Source organism: Erinaceus europaeus, chromosome 3 (assembly GCF_950295315.1).
Source record: "Erinaceus europaeus chromosome 3, mEriEur2.1, whole genome shotgun sequence".
NCBI lineage: Eukaryota > Metazoa > Chordata > Mammalia > Eulipotyphla > Erinaceidae > Erinaceus > Erinaceus europaeus.
In genome coordinates, this window is record NC_080164.1 from 115,844,552 (window position 1) to 115,871,982 (window position 27,431).

The 27,431-nt window shown below is 42.3% G+C and overlaps 1 protein-coding gene across 3 annotated transcripts in view; it reads left to right on the forward strand.

The window, feature by feature from the left end:
• The window catches only part of ARHGAP24 (Rho GTPase activating protein 24), a 449,107-nt gene extending 422,559 nt beyond the window's left edge, over positions 1 to 26,548 (forward strand). For all 3 annotated transcript variants that reach the window (XM_007525030.3, XM_060187748.1, XM_007525031.3), the window contains 5 exons: positions 6,243 to 6,375; positions 11,154 to 11,227; positions 12,742 to 12,863; positions 21,391 to 22,477; positions 25,705 to 26,548. In XM_007525030.3, the coding sequence (XP_007525092.1) occupies positions 6,243 to 6,375; positions 11,154 to 11,227; positions 12,742 to 12,863; positions 21,391 to 22,477; positions 25,705 to 25,948 (1,660 nt within the window). In that variant the 3' untranslated portion in view covers positions 25,949 to 26,548. The remainder of the gene's footprint in view (positions 1 to 6,242; positions 6,376 to 11,153; positions 11,228 to 12,741; positions 12,864 to 21,390; positions 22,478 to 25,704) is intronic.
• The last annotated feature ends 883 nt before the right edge of the window (positions 26,549 to 27,431 follow it).

Below are 27,431 nucleotides of genomic sequence, written 5' to 3' on the forward strand. Positions count from 1 at the left end.
TGGCCAAAGCAAGACCCAAGAGAAGATAAAATTAGGCCAGTCATGCAGAGTCTTATGAAATCCTTGGAGTTGATTTTGATGAAATGCACTAGACAGAAGAATAAAGAATTCAGAAATAAAGTCCAAGTACAACAGAAAGTGAAAATGGAAACCATATGCTGACTAATTAAGGGGACATATGGTAAGAAGAATTTCTTGGCCTGATAGCGTTCACTCAGGACCCTGGGGTCCATCTCTGTCTCCTTCTGCCACTGGGTAGGAAGTACATGATTATTTATCCTAACTTAGAAAAAAAAAAAAAATTTGACCACAAGGTGAGTGAAAGATAGGAATCTCTGTATTATTTTACATTAGCAAGTAGTTTTGAATTTCTAGCTGAAAAATATGACTTTTTAAACTCCTCATATCTCAGAGGTGAGCAAAAGAGAATTTTGTATCTGGGGGCTGGATATTGGGGCACCCTGGTAGGGCACAGCGTGGTCCAATGTGCAAAGACCTGAGTTCAAACCCCCTCCTGCAGGTAGGGAAACTTTACAGTGTTGCGTGTATCTCTCTTTTGCTCTCCCTTTCCTCTCAATTTATTTCTATCCAACAGTAAATAAAAATGTAAAAGGAAACGTGCAGGTTCTGCTATGGGGACTGAAGAAGGAGGAAATATGTACAGCTTTGCACTGCTGCTATTAGTCACGGGGCACTTGCCATCATTTGGGACTTTTCAGCTCCATGCCAGGCAACCTTGACCACTTCATGGGACAGAGACACAGATGTGTTTCTTGGAGGCCAATCTACATATGAGCAGTTAAAGCATTTTGCTAATTGTGTCTATATTTGATAGACAAAGCAATGTGTCTTCAGTGAGAGATAGTAACCGGGAGAGTGAGGTGCTAAAGGCTGCTGTCTTGGTGGGGGTGAGGAGAGCAGAGGATGCATCAAAGTATTTGTCAGAGAAACAACTGTGGCTGACAGAACTGTCTTTATGTCTACAAAATAACCTGCCTCCCCCTGGCATGGAGTATTAACTTTTACATTTTTTTGCCTTAGAACACAAAGGTAATAATAACCTTTACCAGTTGGGGAAAAAACACGAATATTTGCTTTCTTTATTCATTGTTTCCATCAAACTAGCAGTGTGTGGGTATATGTACACTAGTGCTGGTGTAACATATCACTTTAGGGAAGAAGAGAATAATCATCCCACTCTACATCTCTTACCATGATTCATAGTTCAAATATTTCTATTCTCGGAACGTTACTATAGCTTGGGTGCTGAGAAAATTGCTTGTGGGTGAAGGATGATTCTGCAGCCTTGCAGCCTTCACAACCACAACGGTTGCCACCATCTGGATTTGACTAGCTTTGCAATTGCACCATCTAGTGCCCTCAACAGCTTACTGGAAGCAAGAAAAGACAGGAAACATCAAAGCAAGTTACCTTGAAAACGGTATGTTTCTGTGAAGAAAGCAAGCATCAGAGCAAAAAGACCTGCTATCAAATGAGAGGAAACAGCCATACACAACATGTGTCAGACAAGAGCTGTGTGCTGGCAAGCCCTGCAGAGTGCACACATCGCCATGTGCAGTGACCAGGGTTCAAGGCCCTTGATCCTCACCTGCATGGAGGAAGCTTTATAAGCAGTGAAGCCCGCCTGCAGGCATCTCTTTCTCCCCCTCAATTTCTTTTCTTTCTTTCTTTTTTTTTTTTTTTACCAGAGCAATGTTTAGCTCTGGCTCATGGTGGTGTCGGGAATTGAACCTGGGACTTTGGAGCCTCAGGTATGAGAATCTGTTTGCATAGCCATAATGCTATCTACCTTCTGCCCTCAATTTCTCTGTCCTATCACATAAATATATATATATATATTGAACAGAGGACTCAAAAAATTCAATAACAGCAAAATGAACAACCCCATCTAAAAATAGGGGGAACAACAAAGAAAAGAGACTTCACCAAAGAAATGAGCAACAGTCTGGGGGGCGGGGAGGAACTGCCATCATTAAGTATCACCAGGAAAAAGACGGATCAAAATGCTGACACCACCTCACACCTAAGACCCATATTAAAAAGGCCCAAAGCAGCAAATGCAGGAGAAAAATGTAAAAAATGTTATAAAAAAAATAGGTGATGTTTATACACTGTTGGTGGGAAAGGTAAACTGGTCCAACCTCTATGGAAAATTGTATGGAGATTTCTCAAAATATTAAGCACAGACCTGCCATTAAAGCCAACCACTTCTCTACTGGGCACCTTTCTGAGGAACACAAAGCCACTAAGACAGACAGAGATGCACACCTATGTTGAGAACAGCACTATGTACAATAGCCCTGATTTGGAATGACACATCCAGCCAGTGACAGGTGACTGGATAAGGAAGCAAGGTCTATATACACAATGGAATTACTCAGCTTGAAGAACAGATGAGAGCTTGCCTTTTGCTACAACATGGATGGAACTGGAGGGCATTGTGAGATAAGTCAGAGAAAAACAGATACCAGATGAGCTCACTCACCTGTGAAAGTTAAGAGACAACAAGGAAACAGACAGGATGAAACATATATGAACCCTTGACCTCTGAGTATAGATCTGAGTTTACTAAGAGAGGAGGTGAGGTGTAGTGATGGGGGTAGGGAACCACGTGCCTGGTGGTAGAGGATATGTGAACTTGTACCCCTGGCACAACAGACTTACAAAACATTTTCTTTTATGTATTATTGGATAGAGACAGAGAAATTGAGAGGGGTGGGAGAGAGATACCTGCAGTCCTGCTTTACCAGTCATGAAGCTTTCTTCCTACAGGTGAGCACCCTGGTCCTTGTACACTTAACTAGGTGTGCCACTGCCTGGCCCCAAAACATTTCCTTAATTACAAAAACATATCTGTTTGCTTAGGAAAGAGTCATTTTAGTTCATCATACATCACTGCAACAGTTTTCATGTTAAAAGGGGCACTTTTTATTATCAATATCTCATTTCCTTACTGCACTTTTCATGGATGTTTTAGGTCTACTCAGATGTAATTAGAAAGTGTAAATAGGGTGAGGAAGAGAGCATAATGGTTATGCAAATGACTTTCATGCCTGAGGGGTTTGAAGTCCCAGGCTTAATCCCCATACTACCAAGGAGGAGGAGGAAGGAGAAGAAAGTGTCAATAACACACATCATACTCCACAGGTCAAGTCATACTTCATATTTTACTTCATTGATTTCAAAGGCATTAAACCCAAGCCATAGACTGGGATGGGAAAGAATGGATTGAATTATGGTGAAATCAGGACAGTTTATTTGTAACATTTGGTTGGTTGCACCTACCCAACCTATGGCTTTGTTACTATTGATGAGGATGCCTTCAAAGTCCCGGTACTTTTTTTTTCCTTTTACACAGAAGAGATCAGGGGAGTACTTTTCCCAGAGACAGACACACTGTCAGCCATGTCTTTTCACTGAGATGATCTTAGATTGATTTTTATAAGACCCCTCTTATCCTATGGTTTTGTGAGTGTTTCCATTTTATAAATAAAATTTTTTAAAAAGATTTCTTAAAGATACTGAGAGACAGAAACAGGTATGCCACAGTGAATTTTGAGCTGGGGAGTGTACCTGGGACTTCAGGCATGCAGCCCTATTCTCTACCCACTGAGCTATTTGTCCAGTTTCCAAATTATTATCACTGTTGGAAATTACTAAAGCCTGTGTTGGATTATGACATTCACATGGAAACCTGAAGCCCTTGCCATGTTTAATTCTGAGGCAGAGGAAGGCCCAGGGTCCATGGGTCATGCGGATGTTGACTAGAACCAAAACTTCCTCCAATCCTGCTCTGTTTGGACCCTCCCTCCCACTGACCCACACTTTGTGCTCTGTTTACAAGCTGTTCTTTAGTCACACGTCTTCTCTTCTGCTCTTAGTTTATTTTTTTTCAGAGAGAGAGAGAGAGAAAGTGAGAGAGACCACAGCACAGCTTTCTTCAGTGTGGTGGAGACCAGGCTCGAACCTGGGCCACACATGACAAAGCAACATACAATCCAGGTGAGATATTTTACCACACTCTTAGCTTATTCTTACCCATCCTATTGGTCTTGGTCCAACCATCCCTTCCCTGAGAAATTCCCCACCCCCCCCCTGCCCTTGGAATTATCCATCCTTATTAAACATCTGTTTTAATTTTTTATTAGTCACTATACTTGGGGATTATATATCTGTAGTATTGTCTGCCTAATAGCTACAGTCTCCCACAGATTATAAATTATGATCACATTAGAATTACCCTTCAAACAGAAAGTCTTAAGGTCCCAAACACTTTTTTCTCTAATGCCTATTACAGACTAAATATAAAGGAAATATCTTAAATCACCTGAAATGAGTGCAGCCTAGAAGGTTCTGAGCTCAGACTTACAGGGATTCAGAGGTTACACAGTTTCCTGTGCTGAAAATGAGTAAACATGGGCCCCAGATCAGATGGTTGGGGTCTACAGTTAATGGTATTTATATACTTTTCCCATGTTTTAGAGCTACTCTCTGCCCTGATCCAGCTTTCTAGTCTCATTTCCAATGCCGACACTATCTCCCCAGATAGCCCATCTGCATGTTAGCTGTCAGACTTAGGCAAAAATTGAGCACCTTGGAATATTTTTCATAGACTTCCTAGCTTTTTCCATAACGGAGACCCCCAAATCTCACCTGCTCTATTCTTACCTGTAGGTTCCTGATTATTAAAACAATTTGTTCTGCTTTGTATCTTAATGCTTTTCAGCCACCAAGCTGCAGATTCTACTATTACACCAACCTGACATCCCTGTGTCCTAGAACCCTACCTCTCCAGAGCCCTGCCCCAAAGGTGAAAGATAGAAACAGGCTGGGAGTATGGATCGACCTTCCAACGCCCATGTCCAGTATAGAAGCAATTACAGAAGCCAAACCTTCCACCTTCTGTACTCCATAAGGATCCTGGGTCCATATTCCCATAGGGATAAAGAATAGGGAAGCTTCCAATGGAAGGGATGGGATATGGAACTCTGGTGGTGGTAATTGTACCTCTCTCATCCTACAGTCCTGCCAATCATTAAACTTAAAAAAAAGAAAGAAAATCAGCTTCTGAGGTCAGGATTGAAGACTAAGATGTTCATTGTTGCAATCCAAATACTGATAGTTCTGATGTCAAAACTTCTCCCATGTCAGCCTTGAGACAAAAAATATTCACTGAGGCAGGAAGCCCCCAGAGCCTGCATTCCCACTTGCTGAGGTGAACTTGTGTATCCATCTCTGGTCTGTCACTTCCAGTAGCACATTTGAGAGTGGACTGTAAGGTCTCACTGCCACAGAATCCCTAATTTTGTTCAAGGCCACTCATCTCTATTCTTAGGGATCAGTCCTGACTTTTCATACCCTTCCCATCAACTTCTCCTTTGACATTTACTTCCTCTCTGGTGGGTGGAGGGTAGGGGGGTCACTCTTTTTTCCTCTTTCCTGTCAGTCATCTTCACGGCTTAACAGACACAGAACAAAACATGAATTCTTATTTCAGTGAATCATCCTGTCATTCTGGTTTTCAGGAGAGAATAAAAATTAATTTTGCATGTTACACAAAGGACATACTAGCTTTTCATTGCTTATTGCTCTAGCACTCTGCTGCTCTTTCTAGAAGACTCTGTATCCCCAGTCATTTTAGAACATTAGAGATGCGATTATGCTGAGAATCCATCATCAAGATGAGTTCTGCCTACAAAGTTACATAGTACATCATACTAAGTGTCAACTATTTTTAACCAGTCAATAACATCACCTCAAAATGAAGCAAGAATTCAGAAGTAAAAGTTGTCAGCATTGAACACATTTGCACACCTATGTAGACCTGATAAATTGTTTTGTATTGTATTTAAAGCCTGGGATAGTCTCACTGAATATACATAAGGAGAAATCACTCTTTCAGCCTTTTCAGAACATGTGAATGTTCTCAATTTTCTTGAGTAAAGTTTAAAATTCCTGAGAGAGAAAAAGAGCAATGCTTGAATACCCAAATATTTTCAAGCCACACAGGACTCTAGGTGATTTGCTGCTGTCTTCCTTCCCACCCATGATGATACCTAGCAGTATTGCGTAAATAAATAGATGCTTCTGGGAAGCTCAGCTGATGGATTCATTGTCAACTTGGGTAGAACAATGACTCTTCGATGTGTGTTTGATGAAAAATTAGGTTCAGTGGTAAACAGCTCATTCTAAAGATGAGCTTCACACTTCTGTCTTTACAGCAACACAGACGTGCACACGGTGGCATCGCTCCTTAAGCTGTATCTCCGAGAGCTTCCAGAGCCAGTTATTCCTTACGCCAAGTATGAAGATTTCTTGTCATGTGCCAAACTACTCAGCAGGGATGAGGAAGCAGTAAGTAGACAAATTTATTTCTCAAAAGCCCTTGAGTTTGGGCATTATTGTCAGTGCTCTTCAGACTTTTTTTTTTCCCCATCCTTGGTTTTTTTAGCTTATTTTTGCCAGAGCACTACCCAGCTCTGCCTTGTGATGGTGCTGGGGATTGTACCTGAGGCTTCAGAGCCTCAGATATGAAAGTCTTTCTGCCATTATTATTCTGCTCTTCCTAGCTTGTGCTATGATTTAACTTGCATGTTTCCCACTGCCTTTTCCTTGGTTTGTCATTGGCCACTCTGTATTGAACCCACATACAGGTAGACTTGACAGATGCAACTCGGGTCCCATTTTAAATCTCCCTTCCCTCATCAAAAGGAACAGATGCAGCTACTGAAAAAACTAAAGTGGTACTTGTTGCCACCTTGCCGTCATAGATGACTAATGGTGGAGGCCAAATACTCCTGAATACAGTGGATGGCTCCATCCACTCCATTCTGCTTATCACTGTGCTTTCTCAATTGCCAGTGCCACCTCCAATGTCTACCTACTTCATATTTATTTTTAAATAACATCTTTTGAGATATAATGTGTTGCTCTAGAATCACCTGTTTAAGGAGTGAAATCTAGTTGTTGTTGTTTTTTGTTTGTTTGTTTGTTTTGTCTTCTCAGAGTTGTTGCAGCATCACCAAAATCTAATTTCAAAACAGTCAACCATCTTCCATCATCCAAGGCCCACTCCTGCTCTCTGAAGGCCTTTCCCAACTCTTGGCAACAACTCATCTATTTGGTCTCGGTCCATTTGCCCAGTCTAGTCATATCATACTAGTTGACTCCTTCAATACATTGTCTTTTGTGACTGGTGTGTATGTACTGTGCACACAGGTACATTTTCAAGGTTCATCTACATTGCACAGTGTATCAGCTTATTCACCAGTTTCCTGTTGTCTAGCTGAGCCCAGGTCCTTGCACATGGTAAAATGTGCACACAGTTGTGTCCACCACTGCTTGGCCTCTATAATAACCATCCTAATGTGTATCAAATGGTATTTCTTTGAGTCAAATATCTCTGATGACTAATTATATTAAATATATCCCATGTTCTTATTAACTACTCATAGATTTTTAGAGAAACATGTATTCAGATAATCTTTCTATTGCTAGGAAAACTTTTTTTCTTAAATATTTTATTTATTTTAATGAGAGATTCAGAGGGGGAGAAGTGGAGGGAGGGAGAAACACCAGAGTGAGGGCTGTTCAGTTCTAGCTTATGGTGGTGCAGGGGATTGAACCTATGACCTCAGAGCCTCAAGTATGAAAGTCTTTTGCAGAACCATTATGCTGTGTCCCCAGCCCATCATTTTTTACTTGCTGAGGTAAAAGTTCTTTATATAGTTTAAATATAACCTCCTCATCAGATACATGGTTTGCAAATATGGTTTATATCTTCATTTTTTTTTTATAGAGAGGAGAGGAAGAAAGATCACTGCACCTCAGGATATGCAGTGCTAGGGATCAAGCCAGGAGCCTCAGGAATGGAAGCTTTGCATTCTCAGCTGACTTCCCCTGGCTGTGAGACTTTCATTTTGATGCAATTCAACGTACTGGGTTGTCAGGAACGCCATTATTTTCTATGTAAAAAATATGTCATGGCTTTTCCAACAACCCAATATATACATATATTTTTTTTCTTTTGTCATTTGTGATTTTTCTGTCATATCTAATAATATTTTGTTTAACTCAAGGTTATAAGGTTTAATTATGAGGAAAAGGTCTGTTCTTCATTTTCTGGTATTTCTATCCTGTTAACCCAGATATTCCTCTGAGGTGAAAAAAAGATAGGGGCCAGGTGGTGACACACATTACACAAGTGTGAGCTGCCGCTCCGGGTCCCCCCACCCCCCTGGTCACTGGTGGCAAAGGTCAGAGCGGCCCCCTGGGAGTCCTGGGGTAGTTCTGCGTGATGAGGGCAAAGTGCTCAGAGAGACAGTTAGCTCTGGGAGAGCCTCAGTGGGGCGACTCGTCTATTGAAGGAGAAAACAAGTACATATAGCCATTACCCAGGGAGAAGGTTCAAGGTAATCATCAACCCAAACACAAAGCAACACAATGCATAATCACATTTTGACCTGCAAACTATTTGATCCCAAGTAGAAAGTTACCATACAAGGTTTGATCACAAGCTTCACAATGCATATTTCCCTGGGGGTAAATTACAGGTACCTCAGAGCAAGGGGAAAAAGTGGGGGGGGGGGGTGTTGAGTAACAGGAGTTTGTGGTGGTTTTTCAAGTTAGGCCGAACAGAATGTACAGTAATTCATGGCTTTTGTTTTAAGGGGACAGGAGGGGTATGTGCAGGAAGGTAGCCCCCAATCATTAGTTCATGAGGTCTGGGGAACCTGCCCTTGTCACGACCTGGAGGGAGAGCCGGGGGTCAACCCACTCCGACCTCATGGAAACAACTCCCTGGACTTTCCGGGACAGTGGGCCCATCCTCCAACACACAAAGACCCAGGTTCAAGCCCCTAGCCCCAACGGCAAAGGAAGGTAGCTTCACAAGTGGTGGAATTGTGCTGCAGGTGTCTTTCTGTACCTACCTCCTCTTTTCCCTCTCAATTTCTCTCTGTCTCTTCCCAAAATTCAAAAAAAAAAAAAAAAATCAAACAAAAAGTCTTTGTTGGGACAGGGTAATGGTACACCCAATAGAGGACACACATTACCATGAGCAAGGTCCTAGGTTCAAGTCCCCATCTGCAGGAGGAAAACTTCATGCATGATGAAGCAGTGCTACAGGTATCTCTCTTTCTCCATCTCTGTCTCTCACTGTATCAAAAAAAAAAAAAAAGGGCCACTGAAAGCAGTTGAATCACCTAGCCTCAGCAATAGTCCTGGTGGAGGAAAGAGAGAAAAAAGAGGATGGGAGGGAGGGCAGACAAAACCTTTCTCCCAATTCCACTACTCTGTTGGGTTTTCTTGGCACTCTTTTTAACAGTGCTGCCCATTTTTGGAAACAACCTTTTGTTCCAGTGTTACTACATAATACTGTGTGAGGCTGCTTTTCTACAGCAGAGGAAAACAGTTCAGATAGAAACCAGTCTATGATAATAAACACTTATGAAACTTACTATCTGGGCCTGTAGAGAAGGATAGGTGAGAGTGTATTACCCACTAGCTTTTCTGAAGCCAAAAGCCTTTCAGTGTAAGTTCTACAATATGAAAACCAAAGTGATCAATATCTGTGAATTTTCCAGGAAGACCGGGCTTCCCAACCTCTCTCACCCAAAATGAGACTTGACAAGACTTGTTAAAGAGAGAGAGAGAGAGTGTGTGTGTGTGTGTGTGTGTGTGTGTGTGTGTGTGTGTGTGTGTGTGTGTGTGTGTGTGTTGAGTATTATTAACATGGGGAAAACCCTCACTGTGTGAAGTTTGTTTTTCCGAAAAAGTCTTTTTACAACTGAGGCTGGCTTTACTTTTTAGTCAACTCTTAGCAGGCATAAAAACTCAAGGTGGGGGGAGTTGTGCATAAAGCACAAGGACCAGTGTAAGGATCCTGGTTTGAGCCCCCAGCTCCCCAACTGCAGGGGGGGGGGGGTCGCTTCACAAGTGGTGAAGCAGGCTTGCAAGCGTCTATCTTTCCCAGTCTCTCCATTTTTCTCTGTCCTATCCAACAACAATAACCACAACAACAATAAAAACAAAGGCAACAAAAGGAAAAAAATAGCCTTCAGGAGCAGTGGATTCGTGATGCAGGCACTGAGCCTCAGCAATAACCCTGGAAACAAAAACAAAAACAAACAAACAAACAAAACTAGGGGGCTGGGTACACACATTATAGTGTATAAGGACCCAGGCTCAAGCCTCCCGTTCCCCGCGTCTCTCTCTCTCTCTCCCCCTCCCCAATCTCTATCCAAAAATTTTTAATTTTTAAAAAATAAAAAACTGGATCAGGCAGTGGCACACCTGGCTAAGTGTACACATTACAGTGCAGGAGATTCAGGTTCAAGCCTCTGGTCCCCACCTAATTCATAAGTAGTGAATTAGGGTGGCAGGTGTCTCTCTATCTCCCACTCCCCTATTTCTCTCTCTATATACCCAATAATAAATACATAAATTTGTTTTTTAAAAAAAACTGTTAAAAGAGCTTAAATCTGTCTCTCAAAGTGTTCTTTTGGAGACTTTTGAAATGCTTTTTACATCTTTGAAAATATTTCTAAGCATCTCTGTAATGGTGGCAAATTTTCTTGATTGATTTTTTTTTTTCACTGCTAACGTTAATATATGAAGCTGGAGCTGGTGGGGGTGCAGCGGGTAGAGCATATGCCATCATACACAAGGACCTAGGCTTAAATCCTATCTCTATATGACCTCAGGTTGAGACTCTTCAGTGACAGAGCAAGACAAGGACTGGTGGTGAGCACTAAATGCATAGTTGTGTGCCTTCTCTCCCCACCTGTGTAGGCTCCGGGGGGAGAGAGAGAGAGAGAGAGAGAGAGAGAGAGAGAGAGAGAGAGTGTGTGTAGCTTCATCAGCTGTGACGCAGGTCTGCAGGTGCCTAGCTCTCTCTCTATTTCAGTTTCTCTCTGTCTTATCAAACTGAAAAATTAAAAAAAATAATAGCCACCAAGACCAGTGGATTCATTGTGCAGGTGCTGAATCCCACCCAGTGATGGCCCTGGTAGAAATTTAAAAATACTGAAAATATTAAAATTTATTAAATTAATGAAAACATATTTCCTTTGCTCTAATTCCAAAACTCACATGTTCTCTCTCTCTCTCTCTCTCTCTTTTTTTATACTCAGGGTGTTAAGGAGTTAGCAAAGCAAGTGAAGAGTTTGCCTGTGGTCAACTACAACCTCCTCAAGTATATTTGCAGGTAAGAATTGTCTGAAGAGTAAAACTCAGGCAAAGAGATAGCTCGGCCAATAGGGTGGCTGCCTTCCCATGCACAGGGCACAGGTATGGGGCCAGGAACCATGTGGCAGAGCCCAGACAGGCAGCACCATTCCTGTGCTGTGGTGTGTCTCCATCTGAATGGGGAAACCCAAGAGCTGTGCATTTGCATGTGAGGCCCCAGCTCAGCAAAGAGGAAGTAAACAAACCCACGCAAGGGTCTATTTGGCCTGATTCTGCTTCCATTTCCCAATAAGTAAGATTACTTAACTGCTCTAACTCCAGTGCTACCTTCTGTTTTAGTGCTATGCTCTCTATCTCCACCCCCCCCACCCCGCATCCAGGGTTATTGCTGGAGCTTGGAACTAGCGTTACAGATCCACTGCTCCTGGCAGCCATTTTTTCCTTTTTTTTTTTTTTATTGGATAGTACAGAGAGAAAGTGAGAGAGGAGGTTGGAAACAGAGAGGAAATCTCTCTCCCTTTCTCTGTCTCTTTCAGCCTGAGCGTAGCGGGTTAAGCGTAGGTGATGCAAAGTGCAAGACTGGTAGAAAGACCCCAGTTCAAGCCTCCTGCTCCCCACCTGCAGGGGAGTTGCTTCACAAGCAGTGAAGCAGGTCTGCAGGTGTCTATCTTACTCTCTCCCTTTCTGTCTTTCCCTCCTCTCTCCATTTCTCTCTGTCCTATCCAACAATGACATCAATAACAACAACAAGGGCAACAAAAGGGAATAAGTAAATAAATATTTTTTTAAAACCTTTAAAAAAATCAGCCCAGATATGTAAACTATATTATTTTAAACAATACTCAAAAGTCATTAAGCTCCCTGTTTCATTAGTGCAGTTAGTAAGCCACAGAATTAAAAAAAGCTGAAAGAAAGAGAAGGTGGGAGCTGAACAGTTCTTCCTACTAAAACCATCAGACCTAATAAATTGAGACAATTTGTACTTCAGATGTTTTATAATACAACTGAGGTTTTAATTTAAACCATGTTTGAGCTCACTCTTTAATATACTATAAATTTAAAGCTCACACACCACACAGGTTGTTCTTTTCTGAAATAAGGGATTGTGCCAGGTCATCTCATAGTTCCCAAATAAATTTCTTTATGTATTGAAAATATTTATTTTAAAAGAGAGTCCAGAGCACTGTTCAGTTCTGACTTATGATGGTACCCAGGTTTGAAATAATATCTCTGGGGCCTCAGGCATGAAAGTCTATGCTAGCTCCCTAGCCCTGAGAGTCCACGTTAGTAGAATACAAATATACTCATTCCTGTAAATGGTAAGTGGAATCCAAGCCAGGGATGCTTCAAGCTTGATCCTTAATAATTTGCAATATATTTTCTCCACATTTGACTGAAAGGTATTTGGTTTCTGAATGACTTTGTCTTGACAGCGTATTTGAACAGATTTTAGTACACAGATTTCCCAGTGACCTAATTACACTGATAAATTCAATCCCATTGTGCTTTATTCACCTTCTTTCTACCCAACAGGTTCTTGGATGAAGTGCAGTCCTATTCTGGAGTTAACAAGATGAGCGTTCAGAACTTGGCCACTGTCTTTGGCCCCAACATCTTGCGTCCCAAAGTAGAAGATCCTTTGACTATCATGGAAGGTAAGACAGTGATCACTGTGCATCTTCAAAGACTGACTGTACCGTGTTGGGTCTAAATCTACTCTTCTCTTGGGAAGTATCCAAACAAGGGAAATAACTGAACACCACTTGTTCCATCAAATACAAAAACTCTCTTTTTCGGGGTCAGGCCTTATTGTACACATAATAATTCCGTACATGGTTATTCAGTAGCATTATAAGACTATTTACTTGTGGGTTGAGACACGAAGTTACTGCTTACTAAATTACAAAATACCACAAATTATCTTCCCCACTCAACTTTTATTTCAGTTGATTTCTAATGCACCTCTTGTGTAAGTACCTTTCCTACTTAAGAACGTTACTAACACCATTGTTTTCCAAGTGGGCCTAATTTGAACATTTAATAAAGAGGAGAAATGAAGTAACTATTTTCACTCTGAACTTGCTTTAGATACTGATGCGTTTATACACACACACACATATATGATTCTATTTCCCTTGTCAAACATTGAGGGAAAGATGAAATAAGTATCATATTTTTTCATTAAGATAGTCGTTGGTTTAGAAAAAAAACAATTTGTGAAAAGCTTAATGGACATGAGAAAATAATTTAATGGCCAGGAATTAACCAACAAAGCACACACCTTATAATGCTGAAGGACTTGGGTTTGAATCCCAAATACACACACCATACCTTCCAAGTTATCTCTGCTCCCCAAACTCTATATTGTGTCAGAATGAAACTGTACACATTAAATAACCCCCCTCCCTCCCTCCCTTGTCCTAAGTTCATGGCACCGCCATATTTGCCGTCTATGAATTTCACCATTCGGTTTTCCTCTTATAAATGGAAACAAACTTGTATTTTGGAGACTGTCTTATTTCATTTAACACAATGTCTTTGAGTTACATCCATATTTCAACATTATAATTTTTAACTTAATAAATGGAATTTTATTCGTGTGTTATCCTCATCATTGCTATTATTTTACAAGAGTTCTGCACTGTCTTATAGTGATGCTGGAGACTGAACCTGGGACCTTGGATCCTCAAGCATCAGTCTTTTTGCCTAACCAGTATGCCCTCTACCCAGCCTAAAACACTCTCTTCATAAGTTTTTAAGATAATTAAATATAGTATAAACATTTCCAAAATGAATCCTCTTTCTCATCCCTCTACCTATCTTAAATACTAGCTGACACTGTTTGAAAATATTTTATATATTTAGGTCTATTTGATGGGTCAATGCATTGTGATTATTGGTCTTTGTGTTTGTGTATACTCACTGTTTCCTATCCCTGACCAATGGAAATGTAAGGGCACATCACATTTTAGTTCTTCTGACACTGCTGTAATGGTTTTGTACAGCTTCTCTTCTTTTGAGTATGACAAGATTCCCCAGACCCCAAAATGGAATCAGCCAATTTCCCAAGAATTCCATTACTATATAGTTCTCCCAGCTGGAAATGATATTGCAATATCACATGATATTCACAGCCACTGACTTGGTCATTTTGCTGGGAAATTGTGCAGATGCAGTCACATCTGCCATGTTGTGCCCCCAGGGCACTGTTGATTCCCCATGATAGTTGGAGTGCTTTGGTTACTCCTCCCCTTTCCCATTCTCATGAGAGTTATTATCCTACCTTGGAGTGCTATGGTTACTCCTCCCCCTTCCCATTCTCACGAGAGCTATTCCCATAAAAGCCCTTCTTCCGCACCTCACTCTCTTGCCCACCTTTCACTTCGGTGATCAGACACAGGGAAGGTTGCTGCGCAAGGTGGCCATTTTTGCTACCTCCACGTGGCCCAAGGTGCTGCTCTCTCACCCAACTCTGAGGTACCAGCACAAATAAAGGATTGAGTTCCATTTCTGCTCCAAACCTCCTTTTTCTACGTCCCAGCGCAGCAAGTGACATCATTTTCTCTAGCTAGGTCTTCTAGCAGGGTTGCCATGTAGAAAGTTGTATATGTGCTGCAAACATGTTACATGCACACACTTACATGCTAAGGAAAAAGTGCCACTCAAGTTCACACTACACTTGCAATTAAAAGGCTTTTTGTTTTATTTTTATTTTACATTTATTTATTTTCCCTTTTGTTGCCCTTGTTGTTTATCGTTGTTGTTGTTATTGCTGTCATTGTTGTTTGATAGGAGAGAGGAGGGTGAGAGAGATACCTGCAGACCTGCTTCACTGCTTGTGAAGCAACTCCCCTGCAGGTGGGGAGTCAGGGGCTCGAACCAGGATCCTTATGCCGGTCCTTGTGCCACCTGCGCTTAACCCACTGAGTTATGCCCAGCTCCCCTAAAAGGCTTTTTATTATTATTTTCTCTGGGAGTTATTTTTGATACTCCCAAATATGTTGTTGACATTGTGGAATTAAGAATGGAAACATTTGGGAGATTTGCATAATTGGGTAAATTTTCCAAATGGTGGGAGACAAGCAGTAGTGCAGCCAGTTAAACACACGTGGTACAAAGTGCAAGGACCTGCTTAAGGATCCTGGTTTGAGCCAGGCTCCCCACCTACAGGGAGTCACTTCACAAGTGGTGGAGCAGGTCTGCAGGTGTCTATCTTTCTCTGCCCCCCTCTCTTCCCCTCCTTTCTCCATTTCTCTGTCCTATCCAACAATGACGACATCAATAACAACAAGGGCAACAAAAGGGAATAAATAAATAAATAAATTTTCCAAATGGTATGTTCACATAAGCTATGTAGGTGCAGAAGATCTCATAAACATTCAAGCTAGTTTTTCTGACTTCACAGAACCCAGTCCTGTTGTGGAGGGTATCTCACTGGGTAGGGCTTCTGCTTTGCTCTCCACACAACCCAGGTTCTTTTCCCAGCACCATATGGAAAGTGCTTTGCCAGCCCAGGAAGTGATGATTCTGCTGCAATGTTTCTGAGTGAAAATGTGACCCCAGACCAGGGAAAGCACACATTTGACACTCCAGTTCCACACACACACAAAAAAAAACTAATAATTCTACTTTCTTTCTAAGGTGTGCTGGTTTTGTAGTCAAATGTTCTTATCAGATTTATTCCTAATATCTCTTTTTTTCTTATTGCTTCCATTTGCTAGGGCTCAGTGCCAGTACTAAAAATCTAGTGCTCCTGGTGGCCTTTTCCCTTTATCTTTCCTTCCCATTTTATTCGATAAGACAAAGAAATTGAGAGGAGAAGAGATAGAGAGGGAGAGAGAGAAACCCCCGCAGACCTGCTTTACCTCTTGAGAAGCATCCCCACTACAAGTGGGGAGTGGGAGTTGAACCCGGGTCCTTGCGCAAAGTACTATGTGCGCTTAACCATGTATGTCACCACCTGGACCCCTAGCTCCAATTTAAAAATAAGCACACACATTTAAAATTCCTATAAAACATTGAAGGAAAAAAATCTCATCCAATTCTTAGATAAAAAAATACATATAATATGGTATTTACATTTAACAGGTTGTGTGTGTGTGTGTGTGTGTGTGTGTGTGTGTGTGTGTGTGTGTGTGTGTGTGTGTGTGTGTGTGTGTGTGTGTTAGGGCAGGATTTCTGGATCATGCAGCACAAGGGAATCCAAAATTTTTGATTCTTCAGAATAAGTTGGTGATTCTATCTACCCTGGGCTTCCTGCTCCTATTAACATTCCAAGGAAGAGAATGATATGAGGGAAAAAAGATAATGACCCAGTGGCAGACATTTCATCACTGCTACAAAGTCTGTCTGTCTTAAATGGCTTTAAAAGTGAAGAAAAAGTCCCTTTGCAGGTGGTCACTGCCATTTATTACACTGGAGTCTAGAAGAAAACAGTGTCCCAAGATAATAGAAAGTTGTCTGAATCTGTGGGGTCTGGTGTTCTGGGCTGGTAGCAGGTCCACTGAGGAACGACGATTCACATAGTTGTCTCATAGACTTTTCGATTAATGATATGTCCAGCATAGTTTGATAGTCAAATGGGAAGCAGTGACGTTTCATATGTAACATTTCAGTAAATCTCCCTTTCCTCAAAGCACTAAACAGTCTTATAACAGAGGCTGATAGGCTTTGAAAGTGTATCTGTCATAGCAACAAATACCATCATAAACCTATAAATATACCTGCCTTCAAAACAGTCCATTACAGTGACAGTGATGACAGCCACTTTAACTACACTACAATCTTTTCATTAGATTCACTGCTATATGCATTGAAAAATAGTATGACAAATTCAGGGAGGCTACTCACAGAAGAAAGATGGGTATGTAATAGATGAATTTCCTCTAGTCTTATTCTTCCACAGCACACTAATTGACAGTAATAGATAGCTGGTTTTTTTTTTTTTTTTTTTAGTTTCCTGTTCAAAACCCAAAGTTACTTACTATTCCTAAATTTCCTAATTCCAGCAGCTGAAATATAGGAGGACAAACAGATGGGAGTTAGAAGAGGTTTAAATATCACTGTGGTCACTTGTCTTTAATGTAGCCTTAAACAAGCAGCTTTAGAAAACTCCCTGAACCTCAGTTCAATTTTCCCACTTGGAAAATATTAAGTCTTAAGGGCCAGGCAGTGGTGCACCTGGTTAAGCACACACACTGCAGTGTACAGGGACCCAGGTTCAAGACCCTGGTCCCCACCTACAGGGGGAAAGTTTCACAAATGGTGAAGCAAGGCTTCAGGTGTCTCTCTGTCTCTTTCTCTCTTGGTCTTCCCTTCCCATCTCAATTTTTGTCTGTATCCAATAATGAATACATTAAAAGATTTTTTAAAAAAAATCATTAAGTCTTTTATCATGGCCTTTTTGAGGCTTAACTTTGAACATATTAGTGAAACATTTCCACCCTAAAACAGTGTTCATCAAACACGCAGAGGACTTGTCTGGGGTACTGTTAAAATTCTAACTCAGAAGGTCACAGTATTGAAGGTCTCGACATGTTGAAGCTTCCAGTGTTGCCAGTGACACCATATTACTATTGTCACCCGCAAGCTGATTAGAAACACAAAACGGTGTGCCTCAACTTAAGCCTACATTTTAAAAGACATTCCAAGAAAATATTATTTCATCCAACAGAGCTGGTGCATTGCATCTTATTGATCTAAATGTAGATGTCGCATCTTTCCAGAAGAAATGTGTAGGATTCAATGAGTAACACATACTTCTGACTCAATTTGACAGAACTTAGATATAAAGTCAAATGGCACCAAAGTTTTGCTCTAAGCTACAGAGGACCCTCATCCCAGGATCAGACTTTTTCTTCGAATTTATCTCAATTAACACTTGTCCAATAGCCCAGGAGACAACACAGTGGCTAAAGCACTGGACTTACAAATATGAGGCCCCAATTTGATCCCTGGTATCGCATGTACCAGAGTGATGTTCTACTTCTCTCTTTCCTCACTCTGTCTTTACCAAGTAACAAGAAAAAAGAAAAACTGCTACACTAGAAGCACTGCATTGTCTGGGATTATGCAGAGACTTTCATGCCTGAGGCTCCAAGGTCCCAGGTTCAGTCCCCAGCACCACAAGCCCAAGCTGAGCAGGGTTTTGGTCTCTCTTCTCCACCTCTCTATCTCTCATTAGAATAAATAAAATTAAACATTAAAAAAAAATACTGCACTGTCTAAACTACTGTCTTCAAAGCTTGTGTTTGAAGTACTTTTTTATTTCTTTATTGGGGGATTACTATTTCACATTCAACAGTAAATACAATAGTTTGTACATAACATTTCTCAGTTTTCCATATAACAATACAACCCCCACTAGGTCCTCTGTCATCTTTTTTGGGCCTGTACTCTTCTACCCCCCAGAGTCTTTTACTTTGGTGCAATACACCAACTCCAGTTCAGGTTCTACTTGTGTTTTCTGTTCTGATCTTGTTTTTTAACTTCTGCCTGAGAGTGAGATCATCCCATATTCATCCTTATGTTTTTGACTTATTTCACTTAACATGATTCCTTCAAGCTCCATCCAAGATCAGCTGAATATGGTGAAGTCACCGTTTTTAACAGCTGAGTAGTATTTCATTTGTGTATATATACCACAACTTGCTCAGCCACTCATCTGTTGTTGGATACCTGGGTTGATTCGAGGTTTTGGCTATTACAAATTGTGCTGCTAAGAACACAGGTATACACAAATCTTTTTGGATGTGTGTGTGTGTCCAGTTCCTTAAGATATATCTCCAGAGAAGAATTGCAGGATCATAGGATAGGTCCATTTCTAGCCTTCTGAGAGCTTTCCAGACTGTTCTCCACCGGGGTTGAACCAATTTACATTCCCACCAGCAGTGCAGGAGGGTTCTTTTGACCCCACACCCTCTCCAGCATTTGTTGCTGTTACCTTTTCTGATGTGTGACATTCTCACAGGAGTGAAGTGGTATCTCATTGTCTTTATTTGTCCCTTTAATTCCTTGCTCCTGCCTGATTGCTATGGCAAGAACTTTCAACACTATGTTGAACAGTAATTGTGATAGTAGGCATGAAGTATTATATCTACACCCAAAATTATCTCATCTACATGAGCAGGAATTTCAGTTATATTCTTAGAATTATTTTTTATTAAATGGTATTAAATTTAAATCAATCTTATATTTTATAGTAAATTATTTTTACTGACATGCCACTATCTTTCATACATACATACATATCCATAGTTTGTGTGTGTGTGTGTATATACATATACATATGTACATATATATACATATATATGTGTATATATATATTATAAACTACATCAACTATCTAAAATTTTAAGTTGTTTCATGAAGGGTATTTCAGAGACTACACTTAGGAGCTCTTGTCAACATGATTAAAATAAAATGCCAAATCAATATAGTGTAAGCCAAAAAAAAAAGATGATTAATGTTTCATTAACCTATCATATTGCTTTGTGTGGCATGTGAATAAAATTAATGCTTAAGATTCTTCGAGGAATTTGGGTTGTCCCAAGTTAGAAAACTAGCTCAGAAGCCTGACTAATAGGAATAGCCAGTGTTAAGGGATAGAAACTCCACATGTGTTGATTGTATTTATAGGGGAGAGGATTTTGGAGGAGTCTTTATTATATCAGATTGGCTGATTGCACTAATATTCCCTGAAGCTTTTTAATGATAAGGCCAGTGTCACATGGAATTGCTTTCCTACCTTAGAAAGTTAGATTCTGTATTCCCTAAAATGGACCTCACTTACAGACCCCACTAAAATGTCTTGAATATTCGAGACAATTACTAAGTGGGACATTGTATCTCTTCTTAAGAAATAATTCTTAAGAAGGGGGAGGAAATGGGACACAGTCTTTTGGTGGTGGGAATGGTGTTTATGTAAAAAAATAATAATAATAATTCACAGGAGTCGGGTGGTAGTGCAGCAGGTTAAGCGCAAGTGACGCAAAGCTCAAGGATGCCATAAGGATCTCGGTTCGAGCCCCTGGCTCCCCACCTGCAGGGAGGCTGCTTCACAGGCGGTGAAGCAGCTCTGCAGGTTTCTTTCTCTCCCGTCTGTTGTTAAAATTCGGAGGCTCCAGCAGGCTGGGCTAGCTTCACGGGCGGGTAACAGAGACAACCAGAGACATACGGCTGGGCCGGGAAGCTGTATTTCTTTATTCAGGAACAACGATTTATAAACTAAGACAAACTAATCACCAAACAAAACTCTCCTGCCTCCTTCTCACATGGCGGTGCCAAGCACTCTCGAACTCTGCAACTCTGGAACTCTCCAACTCTCTCAGGGTTCCTTGGGGCGGGGACAAGCTGGCAGCGAAAACTAGCAGGACTGAACCAATTTTCTTGGCAGGGGGAGAGCATACAACACCCGTCTTCCCCTCCTCTATTTCTCTCTGTCCTATCCAATAACATCAATAACAACAACAATAATAATTACAACAACAAAAAAAATAACAAAAAAAGGGAAAATAAATATAAAAATTTTTTCAAAAAAGAAATAATTCTTACAACTAAATATCAAACTTGCAATCTATGCTGTGTAATGATTTAAGAGATTGATCCGTGTCAAGCTTCTGGTGTCAAGCTCCAAGTCTGCTTTTCAATCGCCATTAGAACCTTGGTTGAGTCGCATAGCCTATATAATAAAGTAATAACAACAGTTCCTAGTCAAGAGTTTGTTTCAAAATTCAACTACTCTAGCAAAAGTAAATACTTAAGACATTTTAGCTTCTCTGGCTATTCTAGCCATCAAGACTTTACTTGGGCGCTATTGGTCCAGATGCTTGAACATTCATCCAGCAATGACTCTGCAAGCAGAGTCCCAATAAAATGGACAGTAAGCCAAAACCAGGTCATTCATTCTGTTTTGTTTTCTTTTTTTTTTTTTAATATTTATTTTATTTATTTATTCCCTTTTGTTGCCCTTGTTGTTTTATTGTTGTAGTTATTATTGTTGTTGTCGTTGTTGGATAGGACAGAGAGAAATGGAGAGAGGAGGGGAAGACAGAGAAGGGGAGAGAAAGATAGACACCTGCAGACCTGCTTCACCGCCTGTGAAGCGACTCCCCTGCAGGTGGGGAGCCGGGTTTCGAACCGGGATCCTTATGCCGGTCTGTTTTGTTTTCTATGCACTTCCAGGCACTGTGGTGGTCCAGCAGCTGATGTCCATGATGATCAGCAAACACGATTGCCTCTTCCCCAAAGAGGCTGACCTCCAGGGCAAGCCCCAAGATGGCAGCATGAGCAACAACAACAATGAAATGCAGAAGAGAGGACCCCCAGGTCAGCTGCAGAACAAGGAGAACAACAACACCAAGGAGAGCCCTGGCCGCCAATGCTCTTGGGACAAAGCTGAGTCTCCCCAGAGAAGCAGCCTGGACAACGGCTCCCCCACAGCTCTCTGTGGCAGCAAAGCCAACAGCCCTAGAAACAGTGTCCACAAGCTGGAGGTCTCTAGAAGCCCCCCTCTCACAGTCAAGAAAAACCCTGCCTTCAACAAGGGCAGCGGGATAGTCACCAACGGCTCCTTCAGCAGCAGCAATGCCTCCGAGGGACTGGAGAAAGCCCAGACCACTCCCAATGGGAGCTTGCAGGCCAGGAGGACCTCTTCCCTCAAGGGCTCAGGGACCAAAATGGGCACTCACAGCGTGCAGAATGGGACGGTGCGCCTGGGCAGCTCCAACACTGATGCCCTGGGCAGCACTGTGAGTGGCCGCAGCATGAGCTGGTTGCCCAATGGCTACGTGACCCTGAGGGATGGCAGGCCAAGGGAGCAGGTGGGTGAGGGGGGCCAGCCCCACAGGCTGTCCACCTACGACAACGTGCAGCAGCAGTTCTCCCCGAGTAGCCTGGAGGACAAGCAGAGCGTGGACAGCGCCACCTGGTCCACCTCCTCCTGCGAGATCTCCCTCCCCGACAACTCCAACTCCTGCCGCTCCTCCACCACCACCTGCCCGGAGCAAGACTTTTATGGGGGGACCTTTGAGGACCCAGTTTTGGATGGGCCCGCCCCTGATGACTCCCTCTCCCAGCCAGGGGACTATGAGAACAAGAGCGACCGGCGGAGCGTGGGAGGCCGGAGCAGCCGGGCCACCAGCAGCAGCGACAACAGTGAGACATTCGTGGGTACCAGCACCAGCACCCACAGTGCCCTGCACAGCCTGGTCTCCAGCCTGAAGCAGGAAATGACCAAACAGAAGATAGAGTACGAGTCCAGGATCAAATGGTGAGAGGGCAGGCAGCTGGCAGGGGTGCACAGCAGGGCAGGGGACCTTCCTGTACTGCCGAAGGGACAGCTCTAGTCTTGCTCTCCTCTCTCACTGTGTGTGTGTGTGTGTGTGTGTGTGTGTGTGTGTGTCCCCTCTGTTACTGCTCTCGTTAAAATATGAAAAAGGATACCTATACCATTGCTTCAGTGTAAAGCTTCAACCCTGCAGGTGGAAATCAGGGTCTTAAATTTGATCCTTGCACATGGTAATGTATGCACTCAACTGTATAGCCTCTTTGTCTGGAAAAAAAAAAAGCTGGAGGAGAGAGAGAGAGAGAGAGGGGTATGAGGCTCCAGCCCCTGGTCCCCACCTGAAGGCAGAAAGCTTCATGTGTGGTGAAGCAGGGCTGCAGGTGTCTCTGTCTCTTTCCCTCTCTACCTTCTCCCCTTGCAATTTCTGTCTCAATTCAGTAATAAGTAAAATATAATAAAAAAATTGGAGAGATGGATGGATGGATGGAGGAGAGAGAGAGAAAGAAAAGAAAAAGAAGGGAAGAAATTATATCCTAAATGGGGAACAGAGATATAGTTTATAGGCAACAGGTTGTCATTCATTGTCATAGCTCATAAGCAGAATTTGACTATCTCCAGGGATAAGAGGCTGAGTGTCCTAGGTCCCAGTCCTGCTGGATGGTGGCTGCTCTACAGATCAGTCTCAAGCAGGAATACAGAGAATTGAGCCCCAAATCAACAAGGGTGAAACCTGAAAGTCACCATACCCAATATTTCCGCCATAGTCACAACATTTACCAAAGGGATGGTTTTTGTGTTCTTCTAACCTAGTACAGGAGCAAGAGCACTGAGTTCTCCTAGTGAGGATAATGCCCAAACTTGGCTGTTTGTGAAGTAACCCCTCTGGAGGGATTCAATAACCGGCTTCAGGCCATGTATATCTGAGTGGGGTTCTAGAATGCTCAGGACTTCAAGAGCTTAGTTTTGTTTTAATTCATCTGTTCCCATGCTCTGGTAGGTGTAGGGGGTGGGGCATTTTACACATACCCACACACACATAAACACACACTGGTTTTTTATTTATTTTTAATATTTATTTATTTCCTTTTGTTGCCCTCATTTTATTTTGTTATTATTGTTGTTGTTGTTGGATAGGACAGAGAAAAATGGAGAGAGGAGAGGAAGACAGAGGGAGAGAGAAAGAGAGACATCTGCTGACCTGCTTCACCGCTTATGAAGCAACTCCCCTGTAGGTGGGGAGCCTGGGGCTCAAACTGGGATCCTTGTGCCTGTCCTTGTGCTTTGTGCCACCTGCACTTAACCTGCTACGCTGCCTCCTGACTCCCCACACTACACTCTTCTTCTCTGTCTTCCCCTTCCTCTCAACATCTGGCTGTTTTTATCCAATAAATAAATAAAGATTTTTTTTTTTAAAGAGAGACATAGCCACGCTGCTCCATGGCTGCTGAAGCTTCACCCCTGCAAGCTCTCTCACTGTCATTTTTTCTTATCTTTTTATTTATTTATTGAATAGAGACAGCTAGAAATTGAGGAAGGGGAAGATAGAATAGGAGAGAGACAGAGAGAAACCTGCAACACTGCTTTCACCACTTGTGAAGCTTTCCCCCTGCAGGTGGGGACCGGTGGCTCGAACCCGTGTCCTTGCACATTATAACATGTGCACTCAACCAGGTGAGCCACCACCCCGCTCCTCTTTCATTATAATTATTGTATTTTGCTTATGATTAAGTAAATTACTGTTTTGGTACTCAATGATTATGAATAATCTGCTTCCATGAAAGTTATCTAAAATGACACAATTATCCTAAAAGAGTGAACTATAAATCTGTAGAGATCAATCGAGAGGTCCCAAGAGACAGGACAGTATCAATTGCAGGCCAAAGGCTGAGCCCCCTTGTCACTAGAATCCATATGGATTACAGAGTTCATAGGTGTGAACTCTGGCTCTCCTGGCTGAAAGTAAGGCCAGCATAGGTCACCATTCCCCCAAGCTGGTGCTTCTACTTCTTAAGAAATGCATTCTTCAAAGGAGGCTCAATCTGGGGAGGCCATTTCCACTAAGCTTCTTGTCCCTGGGACAGAGAGCAGGTAAGGTTGCTCTCATTTTCTTCCTACTGAACGGAGCCTCTGCCCTTCTTTTATACCAGCCAGCTGCACATAAACAGCTGCAGGAAGCCTGTTGGTCTGGGCTGCCCCATTTCTGCTGGTGGTCTCTAGGGGCTGTCTATGGTTTGTCTATGCTGGGGTGCATACTCTCCCTTCCAAAGGGTAGCCAAGCACTTCAAAGAGGAGACCTGAGTCTTCTTAAAATGATGGCAAATAGGGGGCCAGGCAGTGGTACACCTGGTAGAGTGCATATGTTACTATGCCCAGTCCCCACCTGCAGGTGCCTCTCCTTCTGTTTCTTTTCCTCCACTATCTCATCTATTAAAAAGAAAGGAAGGAAGGAAGGAAGGAAGGAAGGAAGGAAGGAAGGAAGGAAGGAAGGGAAGGAAAAAGAAAACATAACAGAAAAAAAAAAACAGGAACAGTGGAGTTGTAGACACTGGGTACCAGCAATTACCCTAGTGATAAAAAAAGTTAATTACCTTAGCAAATGCAAGATAAGGACAAAGGAGACAGCTCAGTGTGTTAGAGTGCATACCTTGTAAGTGCAGACCCATAGGTCTCAGAGTCAAGCCCTGGTATACCAGAAAGCCAGAGATGAGAAGTACCATGGTGTCTTTCCCTCTCATAGAAATATTTTTAAAAGCCAATGATAGGGATAAAGCAATAAAACAGCATTATTTTAAATCACCAAAACTTGCTGCAAACTGAATCATGAGAGCTCATTCATGTTTCCTAGACATCTCAAGAGATAGTTCTGAAAATCTTAGGAGGTGGAAATTAGCTTATACTCCGCCTTATGTACAACCCAGGCCGGAGCCCAGTCCCCACCGCACTGAGGGAGTGTTTCAGTACTGTGCTATTTCTCTTTCTCTCTCTCTGTCTCCTCATATCTGAAAAAGGCACCTTTGAACAACAACAACAAAAAAGTAATCCACCCGGAGTGGTGAAACCTCAGCAGCAACAACAAAAGAAATAAAGATTAAAATAAATAAATATATGTATATACAACACACACACATACACACACATCTGCGAGTGCATCCTTCTCATATCACAAGCAAATCAAATCTGCATGTCTTTCTTCCCTCTCCCACCCTCTGTAGCTTAGAACAACGAAACTTGACTTTGGAGACAGAAATGATGAGCCTCCACGATGAACTGGATCAAGAACGGAAGAAGTTCACGATGATAGAGATCAAAATGCGGAACGCTGAGCGGGCGAAGGAGGACGCGGAGAAGAGGAATGACATGCTGCAGAAAGAAATGGAACAGTTCTTTTCCACATTTGGGGATCTGACTGTGGAGCCCCGGAGAACCGAGAGAGGCAATACCATATGGATCCAGTGAGCCTGCTCGCTCCTAGCTCTCTCGGCTGAATCTAGGAAGGACTGGGGTCCCAGGGGGGTGGGGGGGTGTGGTGTGGGATCAGGAGGCTGGTCCCCTGACTGGCTGTGCAGTAGTCTGACTGGGAAAGGAGTGTCATTTGTCCATCCTTATCTGCCATGTGTACCAAAGTTCTCTCATGCCTCACCATGCTACTGTCAAGTGTTACAACTGGATGTGTATATAGAGTAGTTTTTCAAGAGTCAACTCAAGATGAGAAGTATCGCTTGGGAATTATTTTATTGCAAGTCCTGTATTTAAAATGTCAAATCGATATGGTGTCACAGTCTAGCTTGCTTTCAAGCTTCACCCCCCCCCGCCCCACCCCTAGCACTGAACATAAGCTATTTTTGGCATTGTGTTATCACTTTATTTTATAGATCAATATTTTTATTTCCCCTTTTGTTGAGGAAATGAAGATAAGCAGATATAAAGTATATATATATATATATATGAGTTATTAAAATCAAGAGACGTCTATGTGGCTGTGCTGTTTGTATTGATAGACCTAGCTGTATCTGAAATGGGAAATAGAATCAATTTTATAAACTATATTAGAAACACTGGAAAGCTTTGGTTTGCTCTTTAAGTTCTTCCGGGGACACTGCTCAGTTTTCTTGGCGATACGGGAAATTTGGGACCGTGGAATTCAGTTCCCTTCTCAAGCCCCTTTGTCTGACCTGTCAGCTCCAGAGATGTCTATCTCCCATGCACGACAGTTGAGCAGGGCAATGGCAAAGAAAGCACTTAGCCAGCATCTCTGTTGCTGCAACAGGGAACCTCTTCTGAGCCCTGGACAGCCACAGCCTGTCTGGGACTGTCCCTCTCAGCAAAACTGCTGGAGTATGTATCATGTGTTGACGACCTGTCACCTGGGATCCTCTCTCCATAATAGCTGACAAAGGTGACAGCAGACCATATCACTTTGCAGCAAGAGGAAGGTGATAAAGGGCAGAGAAACAGATAAAAGAGACAGGTTTGGAAGATGCAAATGATTTAGCTTCTCATGTTTACCATAGTCATGTTCCCAGGCGAAAATATACGTAGTCATACGTACACATTGTAAAATGTGAACATTCAGGGTCAGGAGACAGCTCAGCCTGTACAGCTCACACCTTCCAAGAACGGGCCCCTGGGTTTGAGCCTCAGTGATACCACAGACAGTGATGGGGTGCTCCATAGACAGTGATGGTGAAGTGATGCTTTTCTCTCTCTCTACCTCTTACAAGTAAAACCATGATAGTACCGGGCTAGGGAGTCTGCTCAGTTGTGGTATTGGACATGCATCAGACCTGGAGTCCATTCCTAACACTGCAAAAAAATAAATGAAGTTTTGACCCGGCTAGTGCTGTTTGCTTTCTTAGCCCAAGATTCAGGTTTGAGCCTGCCTCCCTCCACCCCCCACCTAAGCCCCACACCTACACACTCACTGGAGGGAGCTTTGGGG